The following is a 27,176-nucleotide window of genomic DNA, read 5'->3' on the forward strand; positions in this document are numbered from 1 at the left end:
GGCACAGAGTGGGACTCTCTTTGTGCAAGAGACCAAGGAGGAGTAAGTGGGCAGTACCAGATTAGAGTGGGAACTGTTGCTAAACCCATTTTGTTGTTTATCCAGTTGTATGTCCTATTTGGTTAAATTAGGAATTCCAATTGTCTTCAATGCAGTTTAGCTTTGCTTCCTTTATGATGGAGCTGTTAATTTGTTTATTGGATCTATTGTTCTTATGGATTCTGTATTTTTTGTATATATTTTTTGTATATTTTTGTACTTACTCTTATTTCATCATTCCCTGCTCTGGGATTGAAAATATTTAATGATGAGTGGGGTTATAAATACACACACACACACACACACACACACACACACATCTAGATGTTGATTGCTTTTACTTGTTATTGAAGCCATCACCCAAGCGGTAACAGCCTCAACTTCTTCTATGTGCTTGTACTTCGGAAACAGTGTTATTATTTCAGGAAAGAAATTAGTTATCAGTGGTTAATGTGAGAAAAGCTTCAATTAGGCACTAATTATTGATCTTTCATAAATCTCCAATCAGGGGGAAGTAGAGGAAGCTGCCCTTGGCAGAAAACCTCTATACAACATTCATCCCCAAGCAAAATGTTTCCAGCTGAGTTTAAAAGTCCTGAAAATGAATTTCTAATGAAAATACTAAGAGCCCCTTAAATACAATGGTGCTAGCGGGCACTACTAAAATAAATAGAAATCTTTGTCAGTGCCAGAAAAATAAGCCTGTATTACAGGCACTTTTCTAGAAGCTTTTTATTATATCTGGATGATGATAATCTTCCCACCAGTGGGCCTGCTGGTTTTTGGCACACATCAAGCTCGTCATAAACATTTTACACATTGCAAACAGCAGGCATGGTAGACAGCAACAAAACAACAACGAAACTTTCCCACTATCCTGCAGGTATAAAGAGATACAGAAATGCACCACAATATCTTATTGGATCAATTTGTTTCCAGTAGGAATACGTGCACTTTTAAGTGACTCAAGTCTCAGAATTAAACACAAGAGAAAAGTGCATATGCTGCCAATGCAATCTCACGAATGGAGCTACTCGTGCCTTTATTCTCTAACCCAAAATTCAGAGATCATCTCTCAGGTCAGCTCAGAGCCCTCTGCCACCAGTTTTAGTATACATGTATCCAGCTGTTACCATCGCCCATTTCATGCTTGTGATTCACACCTGTGCATTAAAATTACCACCATATTGGAGGTGACAGAAAGGTGGAAACATGAAACACCTGCTGCAAGAGCTATGGGGCATACCTTCAGCTCTGTTTATCTCTACATGTCTGTAGCAGGGTGGTCATGGTTGGTTCCCAATTCACAAATAACTAAGCATGAATATTATATTCAGAGATACAGCTACCAATACTTACCTTATATCACAAACTATAAGCTATACTGTCATCACAGTACAACCAGTCTGGTACTACAGGCTACTTTTTTGACAAGACCAGCCTTATAAGAAAGCCCATGGACGTTACTAAAAATTGTTAGTAGCCTACATATACCTGTGTTAGCCAGGGAAAACTACTGCAACAGAATTCCATATATTTATCAGGAGGCATTTCTCATTTGCAAGAGGCAACTGGTTGAGTGGTTATTTACAAGCCTGGTCTATCATTTTAGAACACTCAGCCTAGTGATTAAACCAAGAAAGTGATGATAAGTTTGGAGAAGCAGCAGTCTCCAAACTCAAAAAAGAGCTGATCATCTTTACACCAAGCACTGTCTATGGCCACAACTCCACATTGATCAAATCTGTTTATTGAGGAAGATTTATATGCATTCAATTAAATAGCCCATTCTCTCAAGGAAGAATCACGTTTGGTGCAATCCTCTCCGCTATCCTGTCCACCTCATCCTAAAAGTTCAGGGCAGATAATATTACAACATTATAGTTTAATTAAAACTGAACTCAACTCCTGTACTGGCGCAGTTTCAGAACCAAAAGTACCGTATTTTTCGCCCTATAGGACGCACTTTTTCCCCTCCAAAAATGAAGGGGAAATGTGTGTGCGTCCTATGGGGCGAATGCAGGCTTTCGCAGAAGCCTGGAGAGCGAGAGGCGTCGGTGCGCACCAACCCCTCTCGCTCTCCAGGCTTCAGGAAGACATCTGCAAGCCTCGCACGCCCGGCGGGAGGTCCCGCCAGGCGCGCGAGGCTTGGGGCGGCAGCCTGCAGCCTGAAGCAGGGGGTGAGCTGCGGAGCCCGCCCCCTGCTTCAGGCAGATGTCCTTAAGCCTCGCGCGCCCGGCAGAAGGTCCCGCCAGGCGCGCGAGGCTTGGGGCGGCAGCCTGCAGCCTGAAGCAGGGGGTGAGCTGCGGAGCCCGCCCCCTGCTTCAGGCAGATGTCCTTAAGCCTCGCGCGCCCGGCAGAAGGTCCTGCCAGGCGCGCGAGGCTTGGGGTGGCAGCCTGCAGCCTGAAGCAGGGGGTGAGCTGCGGAGCCCGCCCCCTGCTTCAGGCAGATGTCCACAAGCCTCGCACGCCCGGCAGGAGGTCCCGCCAGGCGCGCGAGGCTTGGGGCGGCAGCCTGCAGCCTGAAGCAGGGGGTGAGCTGCGGAGCCCGCCCCCTGCTTCAGGCAGATGTCCACAAGCCTCGCACGCCCGGCAGAAGGTCCCGCCAGGCGCGCGAGGCTTGGGGCGGCAGCCTGCAGCCTGAAGCAGGGGGTGAGCTGCGGAGCCCGCCGCCTGCTTCAGGCAGATGTCCTTAAGCCTCACGCGCCCGGCAGAAGTTCCCGCCAGGCGCGCGAGGCTTGGGGCGGCAGCCTGCAGCCTGAAGCAGGGGGTGAGCTGCGGAGCCCGCCCCCTGCTTCAGGCAGATGTCCGCAAGCCGCGCACGCCCGGCAGAAGGTCCCGCCAGGCGCGCGAGGCTTGGGGCGGCAGCCTGCAGCCTGAAGCAGGGGGTGAGCTGCGGAGCCCGCCCCCTGCTTCAGGCAGATGTCCACAAGCCTCGCACGCCCGGCAGGAGGTCCCGCCAGGCGCGCGAGGCTTGGGGCGGCAGCCTGAAGCAGGGGGTGAGCTGCGGAGCCCGCCCCCTGCTTCAGGCAGATGTCCGCAAGCCTCGCACGCCCGGCAGAAGGTCCCGCCAGGCGCGCGAGGCTTGGGGCGGCAGCCTGCAGCCTGAAGCAGGGGGGAGCTGCAGAGCCCGCCCCCTGCTTCAGGCAGATGTCCTTAAGCCTCGCGCGCCCGGCAGAAGGTCCCGCCAGGCGCGCAAGGCTTGGGGCGGCAGCCTGCAGCCTGAAGCAGGGGGTGAGCTGCGGAGCCCGCCCCCTGCTTCAGGCAGATGTCCTTAAGCCTCGCGCGCCCGGCAGAAGGTCCCGCCAGGCGCGCGAGGCTTGGGGCGGCAGCCTGTTCTGGGGGCTGGGGTCTTGGGAAGCTCAGGCCTCCCCCGAGCCAGCCCCCGCGCCTGGGGGGGAAATAAAAATTTTTTCCTTTATTTCCCCCCCAAAAAACTAGGTGCGTCCTATGGGGCGGAGCGTCCTATGGGGCGAAAAATACGGTATACCAAAGCTACAAATCAGACTGAAAAGAGACATCAAGGGAAGCTGAACTCCATTCATGATGGAAATCCAAATCTTCCTCAGACCAAAGACTCTCCCAAACATCACTACTTCTATGATAGCAAGGGTCAGATGTAACTGATGCACCCAAGCATAAAAGCTAGGGACTGCACCTGGTTCAGATTTTAAAAGGGAGAGAGAGAGGTGGGCACAGATATAGAAGCTGCTTTCCTTATAGCAAAATCAGTGATTGCATAATTACTACATTCTAGATCAGGGTTTCCCAAACTTGGGTCTCCAGCTGTTTTTGGACTACAACTCCCATCATCGCTAGCTAGCAGGACCAGTGGTCAGGAATGATGGGAACTGTAGTCCAAAAACAGCTGGAGATCCAAGTTTGGGAGAAACTGTTCTAGATTTTTGAGGGGAAACACTAGAATGAGAGCCAAGGGGGATGAGAAACGTAAATATAGAATAACGGTGCCACAAGTCATTGCTCTTTACTGTTTTGACACTTTGTGAGAAACCTATCGCTCCCCTGCCCATGTTGTTTGGACTCCAACAGGGAAGTTCTAGCACAGAAGCACCTGGAGGGCTGCAAGTTCCCCAACAGTGCTTTAACCAGTTTTAACTAATGATGGGGCAAACTCCCCAACTCAGGCTTCAAATAACATTCCAAATTATGGGCTGGATGGTCAACTTGGGGGAGGGAAGATTTAAGATTTAAATATTAAGATTTAAGGCATTACTACAGGTGCCGCGTAATACCCGATCCACATTTATACGAACTCAATCACTTAGTGTGGCAGCATCTATACTTTGGAAATACCTGCTTATTGATATCAAGCTGATGCCTTCACTGTATTCTTTTTGGTAGCTGCAAAAAATATTCCTGTTCAGACAAGCCTGCCGAGCTGCTTAGAAAGTTGGGGTAATTTTAAGCAGCTTTAGTATTTTAAACTTTTGATTGTTTTAATGTAGGGCTGTATTTTTTTCTTGATTTTGCTATTTTATCTTTTCAAAACTGCTCTCAGTTTTTGTTTTACAATCAAGCAGTGTATAATTTTTATGAAATAAATAAAGAATGAATAAGTTGTTGTCTAGCTTGACTTACAGTAAAATCTAAGCTGGAGAAAAGCTCACAGGTTCATAACTGTTGCTTGTATTTGCAAATATAAATGTTAGTGACAACACTAAATGTAACCACATTTTATTGTTACTCCCACACTGCTGTCACTCGGGTAAATATCTTCCATTCCAGATCAATCAGACCTATCAATAATTTAAAACCGTGCAAACCAAACTTTTGAAAACTTCGCATCAAAGTATTATATTGCCCTCCTAAGTATTTTATACATCAAGTATTAGCTTTAAGACTACGATATACCATTACTGCTATTCTGAAATGTGTATTTCCTGGGACGGGGAGAGTTCTAGTATCTCTAAGTACGATTGTACTTGCAGGCTCAGCCATAGCAAAAGAAAATATTACATCAATAAAATTATAATCGTTTGACACTAACGGTTTGCCAAAACAAACAATTCCACATGACAAACAAGCACCATAAATATGGCTGTCATCTTAAATTAAATCTCTTTCCAAAAGGCTGGAAGGAGTTCTTTGAAATAATGCCATAATGCAGCTGTTCAGTGTGTTTCTTTTTAATGAAACATCCTATTGAGTCTGATTATTCCTCTAACTTGAAAATTACAGCTTTGAATGATTATGAATTTCCTTAAATACATTCATGTGACTCAGTGTAGACATTTCTGAATCTATAATTATTTCCTCAACATATTAAAAGTATAGAATGAACTGTAAATCAGGAACATGTTTTTTTTAAAGAAAAGAAAAGAAAAACCCTAAGTGTTAAACATCAGAGGTGTAATTTTAGGTTTTGAAGGGAGGCGATGCAAGCAAGATTTCATGAACAAGGCGAAAATTGACAGTATATAGCAATTTTTATTAGTCTTATGGGTTTTGTTCTCACAGTGTACACCTGTGAAAATGTGGTGAGCTTTGTAAACCACTTGGTAAGCATGAAAAGAGGCATTTAACTACTTAAAATAAATAAATAAAATTCAACTCTTGGTCTCCCTGATCCAAATCCACATTCTATCGAGACAACATATATGAACATGCATCTCTAGGCTGTTTTGCCAATATTTCCACAGTGCTTAGTGGTCTAGTGTTTCTACAGATTCCACATCTCAAGATGTGAAAAGTACTTACTTGTCTGACACCTGCTTCATAAAGAGCATTTTGAGAACTACCCAGTAGGTCAATCGCTATCAGGCAGAAAGCTGTTATAAAATGGCAGCTCTGACTGAAAAGGTAATTTTGAAACCAATTCACTTAAGTTTGGAATGATTTCCATAAATAACTTTCATCCTAAGAATTAAATAAGCCAATGTTTCTAATGAAATGGTGTAGTTCGTATATCTATTTGTGGTGAAATTGAAGCAGCATCCTATAAATTTATTTCTCAAAGAGGAAACTAGAAGACTTCCAATAAGTGTATTGTTAGTTAAGTGAAAGATACCACATTCTTTTCTTTTTCTCTTAACACTTTTTCTCTTAGCACTTTTTCTCTTAACACTCCTTTTCTCTTAACACTGGAAGCAACATACAAAGCCAAAGTTAACCACACTACAGATATCAATTCTTTCTTACAGATAGATACTTGGCATGGTGATGCCTTATATTTCAGACAAATCTGGTTGCAGATTCAAAGCCTGAACAAATTTTGTGGGCATTACGGTAACACTTGAGGCTATTTGGTAAAATTCCCAGGTGTGACATACTGATGGGCTGGTAAGTAATTATAAAGCCAAGCTTAAAATTGTAATTATGTTCAAAAATGTTTCCATTAAATTCCAAGGGGCTCCATATTTTTCTGACAATTATTAGAATGGAAAGGAAATTGTGTTATTCATAATCTGCACATTCACTTATAGATTGCCCTGGACTCTAGAGCATTTCATTTGTTTAATGCATACTGATGATCTATGGTACAAAGCATAGTCTGAAGCAGAGCTGTTGAACTCTTTCTTTTTTCAATTTGGATAGTGCATCCGGGGAAGCGTTTAAGTAAAATGAAGAGCATTAAAATGCAAAATATCTTGCTACGGTAGATTGATGAGTTGAATTACGTTGACATTTCTTCCTACCCTGATAAATATCTTTCTGACCTTAGACATTGCTATGTAACCGACCACTGCAGGGCACCACGGCTAATACAGACATCATTGGGCCTAGAAAATAACTTCTTTGTGTTACAAGTGTGTGTGATTTTCTGTCATTACCAGGATGGCATGGATTGAAATTGGAAGACGGATCTGTTGACACATTAGATAACCGTGCTCTGTCCAAAAGCTACACGGGGTAGCATTAAAGGAGAGGAAAGAAATTTCAGAACAGGTCCCATGTCATGCCATCAATTACAATGCTGTCATATTAATGGCTAAGGGGAGGCAGGGGAGCGATGACAATAGGTGCATTCATCTTGCTAGTGCTCTGGAAAAGGTGCACCTGTATCCCAGTGCACTTTGTCTCCTGCTGTCCCCCGATGCATCTGATAGTGGGAATGTTACCTATCTGTCATCGCTTCCAGCTGAAAGGCACCTTGACTATAGTTAATGGCTGTAACTGGAACAAATGTAGCTGCTTCCTCTTCCACACAACCCAGATTTTTTTGTTATGGTGCTCAAATATCAGGAATAAATAATGCCCCTGGATAAGAAAATACAAAGAATAGGCTACTATATTTATAACATAGATTATTACCAACATTTGAAATTTTTGGTTCCCCATACCTATTTGCCTAGCTCATATTATAAAGCAAGTATTATTTTTAAACTCTCTGACAATGCTAGTTATTGTTATTGTTATTGTTTACCCAATTCCAAATTGAGTCAGGGAGGGGGCTGGTGATCATTTTATTATACACAGAGTTGTGTTTGATTAGATTCTATTCTCTGTATTCGTTTGTTGTTGGATACTGAGATTGTGCATTTCATATGGCTAACTGGACTGATTTTTATATATATATTTCAACACTACGCTGATCAAAGGAGTTCAGATAGAGCTAGGATTTTAAAACATGCATTTCCAATTCAGGTATCATAAGAGTTAGATCACCTGATCATATTTTTACACTTTGTATTAATTTGGTACAGTATAAGCATTACTGTCATTATATGAGAAAAACACCTACTACTTTCACACTATTTTAATCTCCCTGATTAAGAATATGAAAAAGTGGTTAGTGTATGTGAATGTGGTAGAAAATCTCTCTGTGTGCATGTGTGTGCATGTGGAGGGGGTGTTGCAAGTCCCATCCTCAATTAGGATAGTCTTTTGCGCATGCTCAGGGCATCTGAGTATTGGGAATTAACCCTGAAGAGCCTTTTCTGACTCCAGTGAGGATTTTCTGCTAGTAGCTCCCACACACCCATCACTGAGGTGGGTTTGCTTCAGATGCTACCTTTTCCGACACAGAGCACTGCTGCATCTAACTCTGTACTGTCTACATCGTCTGGCAAAGGTTCTCCAGGTTCAAACAGGCATGTTTCCCAGCCATACCTGGAGGTGCTGGGGATTGAACCTAAAATCTTCTTTGTGCAAAGTACATGGTCTACCAAGATATTGCCCTTCACTAATTCTTTGAGAGGGAGCAATTGGCAGATGGTAGCAAACACATCAACAGTCAGGGCCAAACTTTAAGAGTCATTTGGTCTAAGCTTGTAATGGACCATGGATTTCTATTGCAACATCTCCCATTCCAGAACTTGATCACTGTTGTTGTTGTCATCACTAGTCTCACCTGGTTTAGCCAGCCAATTGAAGCCATTTACCAGGATATGGCTGCTGTCACATGCTTTTAGGAGCCACTGGTGAGAGCTAAGTTGGGGGGGGCAGGGGTGGAGGAAGGGGGGTGCAGTGGGTGCAGCCCGTCCCAGGTGTCACCACTGATGGGGGTGACAAAATGCTGGGCGACAGTAACCGCGGGGCCTGCAGTGTGCCTGAGCCATGCGTCTCTCCTGGGAGAGACACAGTGGCTTGGGTGTGCTCAGGCTCCGCACTGCCCAAACAGGGCACCCGCTGCCTCCCCCCATCTGTAGGGCGGCTGAGTGGGAGGAGGCATGCAGACTCCAGAGGCCCCACGGTGCGCCCGCCCCTATGGGCGGCTTTCTCTGCCCCTGGGCCAGGTGCCCGAGCGGCTTCCTCCGCCGCTGAGGGAACCAAAGGTGGACAAACCACCCCAGAAGGAATGCAATGTCAGAGGTATTGCCCCTCCCCTAACACCCCATACACACTAAAGCATTGTTGGTTTGGCCCTGACTGATGATGTGATTGCGACCATGATTATTTTATGAGATTTCATACTGTGTTAATTATTTATTAGATTCCTAAGATACTATGGTTGAAATAAATACAGTGGTACCTCAGGTTACAAACACTTCAGGTTACATACGCTTCAGGTTAAAGACTCCGCTAACCCAGAAATAGTGCTTCAGGTTAAGAACTTTGCTTCAGGATGAGAACAGAAATCGTGCTCCAGCGGCGTAGAGGCAGGAGGCCCCATTAGCTAAAGTGGTGCTTCAGGTTAAGAACAGTTTCAGGTTAAGAACGGACCTCCGCAACGAATTAAGTACTTAACCCGAGGTACCACTATACAACAAACATATCCATACAAGTACTTACTTTCCACATGAAGGAATCGAGCCTACCTCAAAATCATTCCCCAATTCCAGATGCATGGATGCTGGTTGTAAATATTTTCTAATAGCTATCTTTACCATAGGCAGATATAGCCCACAGGCTTTATTTTTTCAGTGCTGTGACTTTTCATAGCAGAAAATAGTGGGCAATATATTTACAAAGCATAAAAAAACATTATGGAGATTGGTGATGAGGTACCAAGGCACAGACGTGGGATTAAAAGGCAGGGAAATAATCATCTCTTGCGAAATCAGTTTAACTCAAATCAATGATACAGAAAATTCGTGTTTATGCTTTATGTTACAAAATGGAAAAGTTGAATAAATAGATTTTTATTAAAATAAGATAATGTTTGAAACTATGCACACAATCATAATGAACAATATGAAACTTCAAAAAGGGATTACTGAGATTTATATACATCCGGAATAGCAGATATTCAGTTTCTCTGTATATTCAGTATATTCAGTGTACTCTGAAGATTCAACCTAATGGTCTCAAGCTTGAGATAGATTAATTTGCACAGTGGGGCTTGCCATACTCCTCTCTACCAGTATAACCCCATAAAAAGGTACTCCATAGTGTCTAAATACCCTCTGGAACCCTGGGTGATGAGGCACTAAATGGCGCTGCAGCAGGACAGGGAATTTAGGAGCATTCAGTGAGGGCTGCCCCACCAAGCAAAAGTACCTTTCTGCTCATGCAACACATATGTGGATCCAGGCGAAAATTCAAGGTGTTCTAAGGTATTATTACTCCTAACATTTAACATAACATTATAACATTAAGTTTATTTGGTTACATGCACAATACATTTTGTATATATTGTTGAAGCACCAGCTTTTGGTTTAGGGTGGGTACCTTTACCTTTATTTTATTATGCATATATATGTTGTTGCTATATACATGAAATAATCTAATATAAATAAATATAATAATTATAACTGGGATGTAACTATAATTGTAACCATGAAATATTGGAAATGTTGTGGGGGAGGAGACAGGAAAGAAAGTACTCTACTAGTTGCAAAGCTGTTAACAATTCAGATTAGGCACAATCTCCAACAGGTTATTGTGTCTTGAATTTACATAACACGGCTCTTATTTAGAAGGATGTGTGGAGACATCACTTAGGGTCTTAGATATTTTAATCTGTGCAGGGTACAGGTCAGGTTAATATGCCAGAAAGCAGCTAAGCCTAAGTGATAACTTTTTGGTCTCTCTCGCTTGTGCCCCCCCCCCCCCCCCGTTTCAATATTTTGTATGATTATGGGACAAAAGGGAAAAGTACAAAATGAAAAGACAGCAGAAATAAACACCATTCCTTCAGTGAGGAAAAGGTCTCACCATGAGGCCAGTAAAAGGGCATCAAAGGTTAATAGCCACAGGAAAGTCAGTCAATTTCCCATTTATTTCCACAGCATCTTGACTGCTGCTCTCAATGCACTGGCATTGTTATGGAACGGTGCGACATGCAAATATAAGCATAACATAATTGGAACACAAAAAGATGCCAAGGAGTTGATTGACTAGTTTCCTTTATTTTGAACCATAAGGATTGGTTTTTAGCTAATCAGAGAGCACAGGAGACTACCACACCTATGGGAAGTTCAGGTGATTAGATATACAGTCGTACCTCGGGTTACAGACACTTCAGGTTACAGACTCCGCTAACCCAGAAACAGTACCTCAGGTTAAGAACTTTGCTTCAGGATGAGAACAGAAATCGTGCGGTGGCAGTGCGGCAGCAGCGGGAGACCCCATTAGCTAAAGTGGTACCTCAGGTTAAGAACGGACCTCCAGAACAAATTAAGTTCTTAACCCGAGGTACCACAGTAATGACCCTTCCAGCTGAAACGCCTTCGAACACTCTAGCCAATTTGTCTTGTGCATTTGAGACATGATCTCTTGTAACACAAAGAAAGATCAGTTAAATGTGTGACAGTATGGAAAATGCAGGCTTCCTGAAGTTTTGGCTGCTCAAAGCATTAGTGGATGTTTTGTTTTGTTTTGTTTTGCTGTTGTGCTTTAACACCATAAACTTTTGATTTCATATGGTAGATATTAAAAAGCTTAGCTCAAGAGATCTCTACAGGCACAGGATATCACAAATGTAGATGAGACAGGGGAGAACCCTGATTTCCATGAGAGCATTTCCCTCATAATGATAATAATGATTGGCCCCATCTGTTTAGTGCTAATTTAATGGTATTTGTGAGTGGCTAAAGATGGGTTTTAATTAAGTCACGTATTTGTGTCTGTCTGTGTTTTAGTTCCTACAGGGTCCATTTAAAACTAAAATGGGATTTGTGAAGATGTGACTTAAGAGGGCAGCTTGGGTTAAGCAGTTAATTTAGCAACTTGGTACAGTGTTATTTGCTCAATATAGGCAAACAGTCCAGGAAAGTTAATGGTTTCCCTTCCATTCTTAAAGCATTAGCATAATACAGAAAATAAGAACAAGCAGAGGCACACCTAAGGACTGGTGAATCCAACTAGAGTGTGTTGCACCAAGACAGAAAGCTGTGCAAAATTTGTACCCTTCCTCCTTGCCTCACCCTCACTCCAGATGCGTAAAATGTAGTAATTTCTAATGTGGCTACTGCTATAAATTGATTTTTTGGGTGGGGGGGCTGCTGATTCAGCTCCTTCCAAGGATGCAAATTTCTCCTAATAAACACATTTTGTATGCAGTTTTGAGCAATGTACACTTTTTCACAAGCATCTTTCCCTGATGAAATGTTTTTTTTATTATTATTTCCACTAGTATATCCATTTTTATTCATTTTTGTAAACACTGTTTAGTTGCAGAACTGCATCACGGAATATAGATAAGTGCTCGTTATGTGATTTGCCTTTAAATGTGAACAGAATAAATTCCCCCCTCCCCCAACCCTAGCCTTCCACTAGTACCATCTACCTTTGTGATGCTGGCAGGGAACAGGACTCACGTTGTGGGGGACTACAAGGGGTTAATCCTGCTGGCAGTGGCCCACAAAAATCTGAAGTCAGTTCTGCTGGTTTGTATAGTGTTCCATCAGAAACAACAAACTAATTATATGTTGCTTTTATAAATAGGACCCTAACCAGGAAGCAAGAATAAGTCATGCATAACTTTCCTGTGTTTCTAACTAATAGGTTTAGAATCAGAGTTCAGGTTACAGTCAAAGGTTTCCACACACGCCCCCCCCCAAAAAAGTTATAGATCCAAATAGATGTGTTTGGGATTGGAGATTTAGAGCCCAACCCAACACTCCCCTGAGTGGCTGTGGCATGATCAGGTTCCACAAAAGAATACCCACACAATCCTCCACAGCCCAGCTTGTGAAACAACTTGTGTTGCTGCTTTCAGTGGCAGCTGGCCTGGAACCAGATGATCTGGCTGGATTTGCAGTTCCTGGCCTGAAGCAGTGGCAACTTTTCTCATCAATCACAACACCATCAGAAGTTCTCGCATAGCCAAGAGAAACTGACATTTGGGGGAAATCAACCACTATTTCTAAAGTCAAAATGTTTCTGACCATTTATAATATGGTAGGCAGCACATAAATATCTTCATATGTGGTCTGATAACATTAGCAGACAAATGGACTGATTATAGTGCTGGACAGTCGAAGCTCCTATATTTTATTGTCAACTATTCACTCATATTCAGAGCACTAGCAAACTATTCTTAATAAGCAGTCTGGATAGAATGAAGTACGGTAATAAAAGAAATGCCTAATATCACGCTGGTAAACTATGAATATGGAATCTGACATTATGCCTCTATGAAAGACCTGCAAAGTTTCTCTTTTTCCGGAACAAACAACTAACAGCTGAACAATTTAAAGTCTTTGGCCCAGCAAATGCATTTTACAATTTAAGACTGAATCCCAACTAAAATGATTTTAATGAGGCCTAAAAATAGTTAATGCACTAAACTGTTCAATAGAATGACAAAGCACTTACTATCTTTTAATAACTCTACCATTTTCTTAGCAGATGATGCAGAATGATTTATGGCTAATAGACCAATTTAATCATGAAAAATTACAAAAGATGGTTGGATTTATTTGTAACATGGTCAATTTTTCTCACTTGGGTGTTACAGTTTAATTTTAATATTTGTTACTGGCATTTCTCATTAGCCAGCTAACCTGGATTTGTTATCTAACCAGTGAGAACACAAATTAATGATACATAATCATCATATTTTAGAAATAAAATTTAGACCTCCCTTATTGCATAATGGGGAAGGGGGACAAGATGTATATGATCTGCAAGCTGGAGAGTTAGATTTGTTAACATAGAATACACTGGAAACCAGAAATGTCCACATTGTGAGACTAATGCAGTCGTCTGCTACAGGGGCAACAGAGGATGCAGACAAGAACACCACATTCATATTGTATGTATTTATTTACTTGGCTTTTTCAATTTTTCATAGTGACTTTCTGCCATTTTTGGCATTCAATGAGCCTTAACAACATTATAAGTATCATAAAACAGATCCTTTTTGTTCTGTTGGCACCCCTTCATATTTGAAGTACCATATTCTCTAATTTTGAACTATTGGGAAACAAGATGGAGGTATCATTGTACTCTGGGAAACCTCGGGTTTTGCCTTCCCAAACACAGTGCACTGTAGTGAGGTGACTGGTCCCTAGGGCAAGGTAATGAAGGTCCCCCCCACCCAAGTATTTTTCCTGCACCTGAAAATCCAAAGTTTTAGCCCAGGAATTTTGCGTTGTCCCTTCCCGAATAATAACCATACATTTCCTATCATTCAGAAATGCCCTGGAGTGTTTTCTGTCCATCCCCTCTGTTGCCCAATCATAACTGTGAACAGCACAGCTAATCACAAATGGCTAGCAGTGCTATTCTTCACCCATGCATGGGGCAGGGGGTGAAGAGAGGAGATGAATTCTAGAAGGGGGGGTGTCTGTCAGCCTAACCTTCCTCACAGGGTTGATCTCAGTTTGATGGTAAGTAATGAAAGGGACGCGGGTGGCGCTGTGGTCTAAACCACTGAGCCTCTTGGGCTTGCCAATCAGAAGGTCAGCGGTTCAAATCCCCATGACGGGATAAACTCCTGTTGCTCGGTCCCAGCTCCTGCCAACCTAGCAGTTCAAAAGCATGCCAAAAAATGCAAGTAGATAAATAGGTACCACTCCGGCAGAAAGGTAAACGGCGTTTCTGTGAGCTGTTCCGTGAGCCAGTGTGGTGTAGTGGTTAAGAGCGGTAGACTCGTAGTCTGGTGAACCAGGTTCGCGTCTCCGCTCCTCCACATGCAGCTGCTGGGTGACCTTGGGCTAGTCACACTTCTTTGAAGTCTCTCAGCCCCACTCATCTCACAGAGTGTTTGTTGTGGGGGAGGAAGGGAAAGGACAATGTTAGCCGCTTTGAGACTCCTTCAGGTAGTGATAAAGCGGGATATCAAATCCAAACTCCTCTTCTTCTTCTTCTTCTTCTTCTTCTTCTTCTTCTTCTTCTTCTTCTTTTCTGGTTTTGCCAGAAGCGGCTTAGTCATGCTGGCTACATGACCCGGAAAAACTGTCTGCGGACAAACGCCAGCTCCCTCAGCCTGTAAAGTGAGATGAGCGCTGCAACCCCAGAGTCATCTGCGACTGGACTTAACTATCAGGGGTCCTTTACCTTTACTTTTTTAATGTAAGTAATAGTACTACTACATTGCTAAGAGTCCATGGCATCTTTGCACGAAGAGGAGAATGGATAGAAAACCATAACAAATGGGGCCCATCCCTGGTGACCTCCGCCCCCGGCTGCCCAGCCAGATCCAGTGCACGCTAACCACACACCCACTCCATTCCATGCCTAACCTGGATACATGCCTAAACAGTATTGAATCTTACTTCAATAGTGGAGATGGGATATAGTCATTCACTGCACTCAAATGCAACAAACTACCTTAGAGGGTGCAGCACAGGATGCATGGCACACAGCTCTGTCTGTTCTTCACTCCTTAGTCTTCATCACCTGAGGCATCTCTCTCTCTTTATGCCATGGTAAGGGAGGTCCAAGCTGATTAGCAACATAAATGACCACTCATTTGGCCTCCCCAAAGCATCCATCACCCCTATTGCATAATCTTCCCTCAGGAAGTGCTCAACCGCTCCTTCATTCACTCCTTCATTTCAGCTTTTCACCCATTCAAGATAAGAAATGCCAAACAACCCTCATCCATTCCAGACTCCAAGGGCAAGCAAGGAGAGTGAGGGTGCTAAGCCTTCAAGAAAAACAAAATGTAGTGGTAAAGAAACTTTGCTGACTTCCAATAGTGAGTAATATTCCAATTATTAAGCTGCTTTCAGAAGTATCAGTCATTTTCTGTGGGTGGCACACAGATGCAGAGATGATAACATTACTGTGAACTGAAGAGGAAATAGGCCAACTATGCTAGCACTCTGAAATTCACAACAGAACTTCAGAGAATTGTGCCAGCAAAAGTGTATCCAAAAACAAGTTTTGGCAAACTGTTCTCCTAGGGTGTAATATAGCTTAAAGAGAATATTGCTTGCGTCTGCATCTATCCCCAGAGCAACTATTTAATGCTCATGCACATTATCTAAAACAAATCTGGAAACTGAACTAAATGTTTGACGTTCTTACTCCAACAAGAGTATCATACACTCAAGAAATTACACGATACTTCTAGTCCCTCCGCGTATGCACAATATTATTATGTAGGGGGAGGAATTGATGGCAGTCGAACCAAACAACAGGATTTATATAATATGCTATGCTCTCAAGAGTCCTTCTAATGTCTTCCAAAAACTCTTCAACATGCTAGATTGTTGCCTAGACAAAAACTGCTCCCTTTTACAGACAGTGCAAATGATCCTTTTGTAGCACATCTCTATAAACAATATATCTTGCAAATGATAGTCTCCATATTTGAATCACAACATTTAAGAGAACCCAAACTATGTTAAGAAAGCCACGGCTACAGAGATGCCATCCTTCATTCTCCTTGCAAAGCTCTGCGCACACATACCCTTGCCAAGACGAGAAGCGGCTGATGTAGATATAAACACAGAGGCTCCTGGCCAGTAGCACAGCTGTTCACTGTAGAAGCATAGCTTTTTGATTCATGCTGTGTGGAGGTGGTCAGATTCTTTATTTGTATAATAAAGTCATCTTCTAAGCATTAAGCTGGAGTGGTGGCTGCAACACATGGCAGTAGAGATTTGGAGCCTCAGCTGCTCTTTCTTCCAGTGCTTCAACAACATTTCACTAACTCATCGTTTCAGCCCTTACAGCATCATGATGGGCTTATTTTCAAAGCTCCAATTGCAATTAATTTGAATCCATAACGTTTTGGCATACCGCAGCCAGCTGAAGAATGCTATTAGGGTTGTGTGCTGGAACCAAATGAATAATTTACTCTCACAGGAAAGCAGAAGCTAACATCTCACCAACATATGCAGTTTGGATGCTACAGAGAGCTCTGCATGTTCCAGTATAACAGTATATTTTGACTTGCAGCCTTCTACATTGACTCATCTGCTGAGGAAACTTTGTATTCTGGTCCAAGTCTCAAAGGATTTGACGCGCATTCAGGGGAAAATACTTATTCAGCTCATGTGTACCCAAATCAGCCTTTTGGGCCACATTGTTGCCCTGAGAGAGAGAAAGAGCTAGAAGACACCTCATTGTGACTGCACATTGTGGAATATTAACAATGGCTAGAAGCTGTATTTCAGGGAACAGTGCCCTCCCACTACTAATCTCCTCACTGAGGAACCCCTGTTAAATTTCTGAGGAACCCAAGTTCACAGAAACACGTAGCACCAAACCATGGTAATCATAATGCCCTGTTTATATTATTACAATTTTAATACATTGAAAGGTCTCAATCTTGTCCAAGAAAATAAAACAGTTCTAAAATCATCAGCCAGCTCTCAAGGCCTAGTCGCACCAAATATTTCTGTGTATTTAGCAGCTGAAGCAAGCAGTCATTACTATTAGTAGTAGTAACTGATTTTAAACGCCTCAGGTTCAAAGCAGGAAAATATGAATCAAATTATTCAAAACTCATCTGATTTTCAGAAACTTATGAAAGCCCTAAGGATAAATGAATTAATTTGGTTGTCACATTCCACAACCAAGTAAGTCTCAAAGTGCCTTACAACAAAAGTAATATACAATACATACGTAGTGAATGCCTCCATCAAAACAATGCTACACACTAAAAGTGTTCACCCACAACAGCCAATTATAAAACAAGAATACCCTACCACACCTACAAGAAGATAAACACCTAAATCAGCCCCCAAATCAGAACAGTGTTATTACCCAAATGCCTGGGGAAATGCCTGGCTCCCAGTGTGTTTCCAAACACAATTCAAAGTGTTGGTGCTGACTTTTAAATCCCTAAACAGCCTCGGCCCAGTATACTTGAAGGAGTCTTCACTCCCATTGTTCATCCCAGACACAGAGGTCCTCCTCCGAGGGTCTTCTGGTGGCTCCCTCACTGCGAGAAGTGAAGTTACAGGAAACCAGGCAGAGGGCCTTCTTGGTAGTGGCACCGTCCCTGTAGAACACCCTCCTTTCAGATGTCAAGGAGATAAAGAATTATATAACTTTCAGAAGACATCTGAAGGGAGTCCTGTATTGGGAAGTTCTTAATGTTTGATGGTTTATTGTGTTTCGAAATATGCTGTAAGCTGCAATTATTTGTATTTTATTGTTATTAAAAATATCTTCACCTCGCAACAGAAAGATGACAATGTTGGTGCCAGGAAAATTACCCTGGGGAGAGTGATCCAAAAACAGGCGGCTGCCATCGAAAAGACCATCCTCTGGACATCTGTGTAAGTTCGTAAGGGGAAAGGCAAACCTTTAGGTATCAGGGCTCCAAGCCATATAGGGCTTTATTGGTCAAAGTTAAGCCCTTGGAGTTGGGCTTAGACACAAATTGGCTGCCCATGCAATCAGTCCAGCATTGGTGTTATATGATGCTCAGACCATCTGGTCCCAGTAAAAAATCTGGTTGGTAGGTTCTACCTTAGCTGCTGTTTCCAAACCATTCTTAAAAATAAAATAAAAAAGCAGCCCAGGGTGTAACATATTGTAGTAATCTAACCTAGAACTTACCAGAACATAGAACTAAAAGAAATAGGAAGAGTAACCTCATTATATCTTTCTGTCCTGAACCACAGGGTACCATGGCAAGTGTCGCTGCTGTACATGATTCCATGACAGATGCTAGCATGTAGTCCGGCAGTCTGGGAAGCTAACAGGTCCAAAGTCCAATCAGGCCAAGTTCCCATCTCTACAGCCAATCCAGGGGTCAGAGTACATAGAAGTCAGCCATGTATGGGAAGCCTGGCTCTGGTGATGGGTCCATCAGCTCTGGTTCCTATGCACTGACCCCCATCCCCTCACCATCCTCTGTCACCCTCTATTTTCTACACCAAACTCTCCTTTCCCATCCCCAGCTTGACCCGGTGTGTCCCAATCATGGCTACCACTCATCACCAGGATCCTCTTCCTCCTCCCCACTATCCTGACAGTTCACAACACTTTTAGTCATTTGTACAAACAGAAATTGGAAACTCACTGCAATGTATTGGTAACTATTATGAAAAGAGTAAGGCCCCAGCTAGCAGAAGGTTGGCCACTGCTTATGATTCGACATCCCTATCTTAAGTTCTTGTATGTACTAGGCTTACAGTGCAAGGAAGAACCTTTAAATAAATATTATGTATGATGCATAATAATGTCTAACAAAGTAGCAACATTAGACGATTACGCTGTAAGTTTATTGAGACATGGACTACTTATGCACCATTTTAAGCTGTGAGTGCCAGGCACAACTGTTGTGTCAGAGAAATAAAAATTAAAACAAATATACTGTTCATAATAAGTTACTAAGCAACACTGAACAGTCTAGGAGAAATATTTCTCAATGTGTCTGTTCTATTTTGAATCATATTTTGAAAGCTCTCATATTACAGCCTACACTAGGCCAAAGATCAGTTTAATAATACATTTTCTAAAGGCAGCAAAATGTTCTACATATGAAAAATAAAAGGAAATTTTGCATTGTAAAGCTTTCATGTAGATCTTCTTGAATACTAAAAAAGATTTGACATACCACCAACTTTCCCACTGTCAAATTAAAGAAGTGCCTATCATTCAGCATGACAGAAATGTCATAAAGTTGGCTAACAGGTAGAAATTGTTTCAAAATGATGGATTAATTTGCATGCACTGTATATAAATTGACCGTTCCTGCTTGTGTTAACATATCTGAATATATTTAGTAAAATAAAGTATATATTATGCCACTGGGTTTCTCACAAGCAGTGCTATAATTGAAATATCACATCAAAAGGGAAAGGATTATTTTCTACAACTGTGTGTGTGTGTGTGTACGTGTGCATGTATGCTTATGAGACATGTTTTCCATGCTTATGAATATGGACATCTGACTATTAAATACAGAATATTTATTTATTTAAAATATTTTTCTCTCACTTGTTCCTCCACCATAAATGAGTGCAAGGATGGGCTACCACTGTATTAATTTGCATAGTGGGTTTCCAACGTTCTTAACTGTGCAGGCTTTGTTGTCTTGTACACATACTGCGAGAACCTAGATGAGAACTAGGAAACACTGTCTCTTGCTACTCACTTTGTACAAGCAACCCAGCCCAGCTCTGCCCACACACTTTAAAGGTGGGTCAAGGAGGCCCTCCATCCATGAACCCTAGGGCAATGAGGACACTGCTATACAGTGGTACCTCAGGTTACAGATGCTTCAGGATACAGACTCCGCTAACCCAGAAACAGTACCTCAGGTTAAGAACTTCACTTCAGGATGAGAACAGAAATTGCGCACCGGTGGCACAGCGGCAGCAGCGGGAGGCCCCATTAGCTAAAGTGGTGCTTCAGGTTAAGAACAGTTTCAGGTTAAGAACGGACCTCTAGAACAAATTAAGTATTTAACCTGAGGTACCACTGTACCAATTGGCTTGACTGAGCCACCATCCCACCACTTCAGAGTACCTGAAATTGTCTTTTCCCCTTGGGAAAGGACCATAACTCAGTAGAGGAGAATCTGCTTTACATGCCAAAGGTCTCAGGTTCAAACTCAGGCATCTGCAGGTAAGACTGGGATAGACCCCTGCCCCAAACCCAGTCAGTCAGTCTGCCAGTCTGTATAGACAATATTGAACTAGATAGACTAATAGTATGACTCAAAATAAGGCAATTGCCTGTGTTCCTAAATCCTTCTGAAATATACTCGGAGTCGAGTGTGGATTTCATGCTCTTTATTCAGCTCATAGTAGTGAGGAATGAAAGTTCCCCCAAAATATCTGCTTTATATACATTATTTACACAATGGGCCGCATGTGATTGGCTAATTCTGGGATTCTCCTGTAGGCCAATCAGGTTGCGGATTCACTTCCACCTGGAGCTGGACTGGGTGGCTCCTGTGGACCAATCATACTGCTGCATTGTTCTAGGACCAATCAGACTGCTGCATTCTGAATCCTATTGTTCTAGAACCAATCAGGCTGCTGCCTTTTGGATCCTATTCAACTCAGTACATAACACCTTCCTTCCCTCCAAGCCGCACTGAATCTCCCCATGGTGTGCACTCACCCCCTGAAAGCCTGAAAACCAATGCAACTAATGATTGAACAACAACAACAAAAGCAACAGGGCAAAGAAGATGAAAAAGCCTTCCCTCCTGTAGCCAAGTTAGCAATGGGCACCAAAAATGAATGCTACTCAGCTCCACTGGGCCCAGTCAACCCTTCCCATTATTGACTAAGCCATATGAGGTATCCATATGATACACAGAGTGAGAAACAATCCCTGGCCCAAGGAATCTGTGGAAACAATATAACAGGAGAGGCAGGAAAAACATATAACGTGTTTTGCTACCACATGCAAACATATAAGTATTTATTTAAAACAAGCAATTCTAAGGGGTTTTAAAAGGCAACAATTCATGTCAGGACTTATCACCTAAGGCTTTATTCCCTTAATGCAACAAGCAGACATAACTTTTAAAATACAATCATACACAAAACAATTTACTGCTCCTAACAATACAAACCTTGCTAACATTTGATGCAAACACCAGTCAAGTGAAGGGTATCATTTACAAGCATTGGTATTTGTTAGAAAATATTCCCAGAGGCAAGAATGGTCCCATATTTGCATGTAAATATCAACAAGCTTTGAAAGATATGTCGAGGGGGAAATCACAATGCCCTGGCAGTACTGTAGATGGGGGAAAGTGGAAGCCAGTTGTTGCGTGGGAATTGCGGTGCCTGTTCAAACTGCAGCAAGATCAAGACCTTCCTCAGCTCTACTAACAGTACACAGTACTGTACCAAAAACTTTTTCACAAAGAGGTATTATATGCAGTACAATGCCCATACCATCTGCTGTATATTGCAATGACCACAAGAGCTGGTAAGAGCCACTTTTGTGAACATAAAAGCTAGCAAAATTGAAGTTCTCTTAGGAATGCATTTTCAAGATATCAGACATAATGAAACGATACTGAAGTTTTGGTGCTTATATAAGGTGCAAGGTAAGGAAATGTGTTTCACACAAGTGCATTTTAAAAGGTATGTCTAATTGTTTCTCTAAGGGAATCCACTTTCTCTACACCAGTCACAATAGCCTTATACACCTCTATAATACCCTTCTCCTTTAGTTGCCCTTCACCCAAATGAAAAAGTTTAAATGCTGTAACCTTTCTACACAGGAGAGTTGTTCCAGCCCCTTGATCATTTTTGCTACCTTTTTCTGAATAATTTCCAGTTCCACAATATCCTTTAGAGGCGAGGCAACCAGAACTGTATACTGTATTCCATGTGTTCACGCCATAGATTTGTATAAAGGCACCACAATATTGGCAATTTTAATCTTCAGTCCCCTTTTCCAATGATCTCTAGCATGGAACTTATCCTCCTCACAAGTGCCAGACACTGAGTCAACATTTCCATCCACCACAACCCCAAGGGCTCACTCAGTTACCACCAGTGCAGATCCCACCACCATACATGATAAATTTCTGGCACAATTCATTCAAGAAAACTTTTATCCAGGCATGCAGTTTGCTAATTTAGAAGGCAAGGTTGTCCTGTTAATTTGGTGAATGAACAGCAGTCAGCAGATGACTTGCCTGCTTCTTGCTACCTGCCCGTTGGAAATGACTTCCTCCATAGTTGAATTTGAAAGATAAAAGAACAGGCATTTTAACAAGCCTAAAACTTCATGGATGTCTTAGGAGTGAGTGCACAGCCTTTGTATATAATATCACATGTATAACTGTAATTTTGTGCACAGTAGACTTACACACATTTAACTTGTACCAATTTAGCTTTACACGCTTGGCAATCTCTCTCTCTCTCTCTCTCTCTCTCTCTCACACACACACACACACACACAGAGAGAGAGAGAGGGGGGGGGCTGGGAACGCCATTCCATCCACAAAGGACTCTCAAGGTAGCTCACGGTAGCAACAATAAAGTCTCAAAATCGAAAACCATTACAATTTAAACCCCCAAAAACCATTTTCTGAACAACAGAACACATAAATACACTTTTTTTTTTGTCCTTCTGAAAATGAATTGTTAACCTATATTTGGCCTAGTGTAGGCTGTAATGATGAAAGCATGCAAAATATAATTGAAACAGAAAGCTATATATAGAAAAACTTCTGCTAGCCTGCATTCACAGTCAGAAAAAAATGAGCCAATCAGTGTTATCTTCCCAAACCCTGCTGGAACTTGACAGTCTTGACCTACCTCCAAGAGATCATCTGCAATCTAGCCCTGTAGACTTGACAGGGAGAGAGCAATCCAGAAGCACGGTGTATAATAGATTGTACAATACAATTTTGTTAAGTGCTTAGTCTAAAAGGCACCTTTGTTCCCATTCTAGAAATATGTTTTACATAGTACAGCATACAGACCTAAACCAGGGCACACAAAAAAAGAAAAAGAAAAAAGCATTTCTGTGCACACACTGTTTTTCTCATTTTTTCTAAAGCCACTAGCACATTAAGGTCCTTTTGTGTTTTGTGTTTTGAGATGATTAAAGGAGTTTAGTTGCTCTGAGAAGAGGATTCCTTAGCCTTGTTGCACACTCTTTTTGGATGACAGTCCTGATAATGTGCCCTTTAGATATGAAGTGAGCTTAAGATATAGTTGTGAAGTAGAAAAAAATAATAAATTTCATAATCCCTATGAAAATTTCTGTGCTCTAGTTCTTCCTCCCTTCTAGGATGCACCAAGTACCCGAGCAGACGCAACACAGTTGGTTCTGTGTTTGGTTCACTTAGCTCACCTGCCCAGGTTTCAGGTAATGCACCCATCACAATCAAATATCTCTGATTCACAATTTGATCACAGGTGAGCTATGTGGGCCAAACATAACCTAGTTGAGTCTGCCTGGGCTCCAGGAACCATGCTATAATAATAATAATAATAATAATAATAATAATAATAATAATAATAATAATAATAATAATAATAATTTATTATTTGTACCCCGCCCATCTGGCTGGGTTTCCCCAGCCACTCTGGGCGGCTTCCATAGAAACCAAAAATACAAAAATGCTAATCTCTGTATCGTTCCAATTTTAGTATATGTGCTGCCAAAGTGAGCAGTGTTACAACACCAAGGAAGGGTCAGTTTGCTCTCACTCATAGATATGTTTAGGGATTTGTGTGAGGGATTCTACCTGGTGTTGAGCCAGAGAGACAGAACAATGGATCTTGTGCTGTCCACTCCACAGCCCAAAACCTCCCTGCCTGAGCTGTTAGAGGTGGTCTTTATTTATATTATTAATTGATCACTGATCCTCAAGAGGGAGGAGATACCACTCAGGTGGGATATCATGAGCTTTGCATACAGAAGGTACCCGATTTAGTTTTATATGTCTCTAATTAAAGGATGGGGCACGGGTGGCACTGTGGGTTAAACCACAGAGCCTAGCACTTGCCGATCAGAAGGTCAGCGGTTCAAATCCCCGCAACGGGATGAGCTCCTGTTGCTCGGTCCCAGCTCCTGCCAACCTAGCAGTTCAAAAGCACATCAAAGTGCAAGTAGATAAATAGGTACCACTCTGGCGGGAAGGTAAACGGCGTTTCCGTGCGCTGCTCTGGCTCGCCAGAAGCGGCTTAGTCATGCTGGCCACATGACCCGGAAGCTGTACGCTGGCTCCCTCGGCGAGATGAGCACCACAACCCCAGAGTCAGTCACGACTGGACCTAATGGTCAGGGGTCCCTTTACCTTTACTTTTAATTAAAGGATATCAGACAACAGGGCTGGGGATGATCTTTCCCTGGCTGAGAACTAGGAAAGCTGCTGTAGTCAGAAAAGAGAGCACTGGGCAAGAACAACTTGCTTCATATGTATGTGTTTCAATTATGCAGGTGAAATTCATGAACTAAAAGAAAAATGAACCCTCAGGGGCATTTCATTATATTCTTATATTTGCAGATTTTGGAAAAGGGCAATCTAAGTATGACAAGCCCCAATAAAAAGCCATTTCAAGTGCAGCCGACTAATGCATATGTGTGCAGATTCAAATGACAGGCAGCAGGTGATGTAGAAAAGTCAACACCTGGCAATTTGCACATGTGCTTTAGGTTGTATGAATTGTTTGTCAAGTCACGGGGCAGTGAGATTTCAGTTCACCGCCTCAAAGCTCAAGATTTTCTGAATTTTCTTATGTTGTAGTTATAAATTTGGCTACACAGTTCCCTCTTTGGTGCAAAGGCTGCTACGTCTGCCTTAATTTTAAATAAAACTATTATTTATTACTTAGATGTCTATCCTGCTTCTTGGTCAAAGTCCATAAAATGGCCTAACCCCACCCCCAAATAATACTATACCTTGAATGGGAAACCCATGGCCCTACAGAGGTTGTTGAACTACAAGTCCCATATTCCCTGACCAGTGGCCAGGATGGCTGGGAGTTGCAGTCTAACAATATCTGGAGGACCACAGGTTCCCCATTCCTGCCATATACAATACAGCAATTCATTGCTAACAGCCATCAAACCAAACACACTCAAAGCAAAAACCATACAACTTCAGGGCTCAGAAGATGACACTTCAGCCATCACAGTTCAACTCTAGAAGAGTAAGTGCCTTCTGGAAAAAGAACCTGACATCATACAAAAGCTGAATTTGCCAAGCTAGTTTCTTTGTGCAGAGAATTCTATAAAATGGATTACCTATACAAAACTTGCACAAAACCAGATTAAGTCATATGAACTATCCCGTTTATGTCAATCACAAAACAGTTATGGCAGTTCCATCAAATCGAATTCTGCCCCCTACATATGCTGCAGCCAGGAACCAAAGCCGTGTTTGTATTTCTCTCTCTTATTGTCAACTGAAAGCACCAATCTTTTGCTTTCCCACTATTTAAATGTCTCAACTACAACAGCATCATAGCAGGTTGTTATGTACCTACATGTTTGTGATGTAAGATTATTGGCGAAGGCCCAATTAACATACCTCATACGTCCCGGGTCCAGGAGTGTCATCTTTTGCTTCTTTAAAACGTTCCACCTGGGAAACGTATACCGCAACATAGGAAGGTGTTTTCAACCTTAAGCTGCTTGTTTCTGGGCTGTATGCCCCTGGTCCTAAAATGAGAATTGAGAATGAGATGAATTAATTTTTATGATTTTTTTGTAGAGGCTTGTTTGCATTTGCGTTGAAGGCAGCTTTCCTGTCAAAACCACAGGTCATGACAGAAAAGTGAGAGATTACCATCAGAATCTCAGAGTTCCATAAAAATGTACCAATAAAATAAATCACATCATTACCACAGTCTATCATGTTATTAACATGATATCTCCAATGTTTGGTGAATGAAAATATTACTAGTGTCCCAGATTATTTGTTTGCAGAATGATATGTATCAATTACATATCAATTACAATTGTTTGCATTTATGTATGTATGCATTTATTGATATGAATTATATGAATCATGGTGCTGGAGGAGACTCTTGAGAGTCCCATGGACTGCAAGAAGATCAAACCTATCAATTCTGAAGGAAATCAGCCCTGCGTGCTCACTGGAAGGACAGATTGTGAAGCTGAATACTTTGGCCACCTCATGAGAAGAGAAGACTCCCTGGAAAAGACCCTGATGTTGGGAAAGATGGAGGGCACAAGGAGAAGGGGACGACAGAGGACGAGATGGTTGGACAGTGCTCTCGAAGCTACAAACATGAGTATGACCAAACTGCGGGAGGCAGTGGAAGACAGGAGTGCCTGGCGTGCTCTAGTCCATGGGGTCACGAAGAGTCGGACATGACTAAACGACTAAACAACAAATGTGTTTATTTGCTTGTTACACTTATATCTGACACTTTCTCCAGGGAAGCTCCAAACAAATTACACAGTGGATCCTAGGACTCTCCTACCCAGGGCATGGCCAGTCTGAGACATGTTTGGGTTTAATAATGCAACAACATCACGTGCCTTCAGGAAATTCTTAGGCACTGCTAGAAAAAACCCTCTATACAGGTCAAGTAGTAATTGGGAGAAGAATAAATTGCTCTTTTATGAGGTAGGTGTTTGTAAAAATCTCTTGCTCAAAGAGAAGAAAAAGTACTTTTCTGAGCAAGTAGCTTTTCCATTTTTCAAAACTATACAATGGGGATCAAATAATGCAGCAAAGTGCATAATGTGTCAACAGTTAACAATGACCAAAAAAAGTGCCGTGACTTCAGGAAATTGTGCCTCACCAACTTGTACTTATTAAATGCAAATTCCACCTTTCCTACAAGGAACTCATAGTAGTTTAGCCTCAAAACTCCTCAATGGGGTAAGGCAACAAAATCTCAGCACAGCACTTTATTTTAAGGACAAGACAAATCAGTCTCTCTCTGGTTCATATGACTTTCATATGAATTCACTCATAA

General features: G+C 42.1%; 1 protein-coding gene across 1 annotated transcript in view; it reads right to left on the minus strand.

Annotated features, from left to right (window-relative positions):
- Positions 1–27,176, minus strand: part of STPG2 (sperm tail PG-rich repeat containing 2) — a 213,773-nt gene that overhangs the window by 69,958 nt on the left and 116,639 nt on the right. Inside the window, exon 12 of the mRNA XM_083398448.1 lies at positions 25,757–25,887. Coding sequence (XP_083254574.1) covers positions 25,757–25,887 — 131 coding nt within the window. The remainder of the gene's footprint in view (positions 1–25,756; positions 25,888–27,176) is intronic.

This window comes from Podarcis tiliguerta (assembly GCF_965153285.1).
Source record: "Podarcis tiliguerta genome assembly, chromosome: 9".
In the NCBI taxonomy this organism is placed as follows: domain Eukaryota; kingdom Metazoa; phylum Chordata; class Lepidosauria; order Squamata; family Lacertidae; genus Podarcis; species Podarcis tiliguerta.